Below are 3114 nucleotides of genomic sequence, written 5' to 3' on the forward strand. Positions count from 1 at the left end.
ATCACGAGGCCGATCATTCTGAACAGCAGGTCCTGCATTCAGGCGGGAATAAGGAAGGAGTTTGCGGATGTAGCGAAGCAAAGCAGGTTGCTGTATTGCAGGCAGAGATCTTGGCGGGCGGGGGACATGAGATTATAACATGCGATGTCGCTGGGCTACGGCGCACGGCACAACGTGTTGCGTCGGACTGCGATTATTGATGTAGTGGTGTAGATGAGTAAAAGAAAGGGATCGCGTGCGTTGAGTAGCAAGGAACAGATTTTCTGGCGCTTGGTCTGCAAGAGAATGTTAGCGCACGGACGGATACATCTATGAGGGTGAACGCATACACTGAGCTGTTCTTGTTGTGCAGGCCAGATGCTAGCAATAATGTCCGGTGAGTGTCACATATATAGATCTTGGCATCGCTCCCGACTGTGTAAGTCAGTTGGCGTGAGTCTGGCAAGAGGATAATAGTGCAGGTCCCGGAAACATCGAAGGAGGTGAGGAGATGGCGTGACTTGAAGGCCCAGAGCTTGATGGATGGTGTCGTCGTTGGAAGTACTGGCGAGGAGAGCACAATCAAATGAGAGTGTCAGATCCTTGACATATGTGGTGGCCCTTCGAAGGGAACTCCGACAGTCTCCAGTGTCGACGCGTCGAACTCATAGATTGTCATGGCGTCCGATCGTCATCCCTGAAGCTGAATGCGCCCACGATGTATTTGTCATTTGTTGTCCAGAACACTGGCGCGTACATGCATATCCCGGAGTCGACATATTTGCTCACTCCGACATCCAGTTTCTGTGTCTGGACATCCCACACTTGAAGGCGTGTCGCCAAACTGGACTTGACTGCGAGTTTCTTCGAGTCATAAGAGAATCGAACTGCGTCTTGAATGGACCAGCGACGAGTTTGCAAGTGTCCAATCGATGGTTGATGGCACGACGCGTGAACAAACTTTACTGCCGCTCGAGCAATGGAGATCTTGGAGAAATTACGTCATCCCAAGTTGTACCTTTTATGTGAACTAGCTAGACTTGTTAACGTGGATCACGGAGTCCGGACCAGAATTCACTGCGGAAACGAGTTTTTTACACCAACCGTAATCCGAGGGAGACAATGTGTATAACACGACTGTAAACGTACCTAGCTCGTAATCAGACGTAAATCCGACATGTCGCAAATTTTGCTCGCTCGGTCTGAAGCAACAGATGTAAACAGACGCTTTTCCAACTTCACCAACACACTTTTTCGGACCTCCGTTTATTCTCTTCAGATACCTGCTATTCCACCACTATCCAGCCCAGTAAATTCAACTTCTCGATGTCTGCTTAGGGTAGACTTGAAGCAAGGTGAGTTTTTCGAAAATTTCGCTAAGTCCGTAACTCGAGCGCTATGTCAAATACTATCAGGCTCGAGTTGCCAGCTCATGTACAAGCTTTTACTTTTACCTTCGAAACGATGCGTCCGGGACCCACGGTGAGTACTAAGTGTATTTCTACGAGGCTACTACCATTAATCATTCTTTTGTAGAACGAGCTCCTTATCGGTGTGCTGTGCGTGTTCGGTCAGTCGTTTGACCTCTGTGACAAGATATGCAACGGTCTCATTCAAATTTGGCGACTGCTCAAGTGCCCCATTTCGCCTATTCACGTTCTGGTTCACGTGCGGAAGGTGAGTGGCAGGCTGTCGACCCATTGAATATAGCATCATAGCTTGATACTCCTCGCTTCCAGGAACAACAGATGGTGCCCGCGAAGATGCCTCACTACCCGAGTCTCCTGCGAAATAACGGTATGGTGTTTCTCCTCGAGAGGATGTACTATTTGAGCTGAAATTCTGTGGCACGCTACCAGCTCGCATGGACTGGACGGGTGTCTGGTGTGCACCGAAAAAAGGATACGGGGATGGCTGACGCATATCGGGTGAGTGCTGCGGACTGGTGGAACGAAGCCTGTTGTTTAAATGATCTTGGTACATAGGTCCCCCAGCGAATGCGCCGCTGGTGTTGTGGTCACCGTGCTGTCCATTGCCTGACTGAATCGCATCCAGTAAGTCGCTTGACTTTTAGTGGGCGATCTACAAGCTCTTACCATCTCAAATCGAGGTACATTACCACTGAAGTATGGATCGTGTTGAGGCGGCTGATACGACACTTTCCCGGCGACCTGGGGTATATTATATTGAGGATATGCTTCTCCTGCCCCTACCAGTGCTGGCTGCTGAGAATCAGGAGCGGGAGCACCACTCGGGCGTCTCTGAGTCTGTTGGCCTTGGAACCCATACATTCTGGCGTGCAAGGTGGTGGGGGATATCAAGGACCGGGGAGCATATGTGGGGACCTAGCAGGACGAGTTCTTTGATACGGCACATGTCTATTCAGAATAGAAGCGGATCCGTTTATGCATAAATCCAGACATAAAGTAGACGTGCGGATCCTTATAACCTGGTCTGATACCGAGTTGGTTTAGATACTAAGGCAACAAACCCTATCCCTGCAAATCCCTAATATTCAGAGTCGGTTTTAGTTCTCAAACGAGTACCTTTTTCGATCTAGACGGGTAGGAATATGCTTGTTTGGCATTGTCCGTTTACATTCCGTTTACAGCCTCTAAACATACATAATTCCGATCCGTTCTAAATCTCGTTTCCGCAGTGATTGATACATGCAGTCGTGCCAGATTGGCCAGAGTGTGTCCTGGACTGCGGTGACAGAGTCCTCCGAGGCCTGTTGCGTGTAATATGCAACACGAGACTAAACAACAAGTCGATCGGTCCTTGTTGCGAGCTGGCATTGACCTTGCTTAAGTTCATCTGCTGGCATTGCAAGATAGGTGGATAAGTTCTTCCTACATCGCTATGAGGAACAACTTAGCATATAAAAGCAGAGCGTCTTCCTAGTACTGTCCCCTTCAGATTTATTTGATCACATATATCATATCCTCGCAAACAATGCGTTTCTCCATCGTCCTCGCCGTTGCTGCTACTTTAACAGCATCGATATCTGCTCTTGACTACTGTCCCTTGTTTTGCTGGCCCGGTATGAGAGAATGCACAGCATGCACTCCGGGGTCTCACTGTGTGAGTATGAGTAGTTTGTGTCCTGGATTTAACCACATCACTCACCGGCGT

General features: G+C 48.9%; 1 protein-coding gene across 1 annotated transcript; it reads right to left on the reverse strand.

Annotated features, from left to right (window-relative positions):
* Positions 1-1497: 1497 nt before the first annotated feature.
* Positions 1498-2644, reverse strand: EDB91DRAFT_1352894 (uncharacterized protein; the record flags this gene model as incomplete). Its single annotated transcript, XM_041326166.1, has 3 exons — positions 2269-2644; positions 2076-2201; positions 1498-2019 (listed from the first exon to the last, which is right to left on the reverse strand). Exons 1-3 carry the CDS (start codon positions 2353-2355, stop codon positions 1498-1500), a joined length of 735 nt encoding a protein of 244 aa, XP_041168252.1. The 5' UTR covers positions 2356-2644.
* Between the last annotated feature and the right edge of the window lie 470 nt (positions 2645-3114).

The sequence above is a fragment of the Suillus paluster genome (assembly GCF_016628075.1).
Source record: "Suillus paluster strain FC165 chromosome Unknown EDB91scaffold_748, whole genome shotgun sequence".
NCBI classification, from domain to species: Eukaryota; Fungi; Basidiomycota; class Agaricomycetes; order Boletales; family Suillaceae; genus Suillus; species Suillus paluster.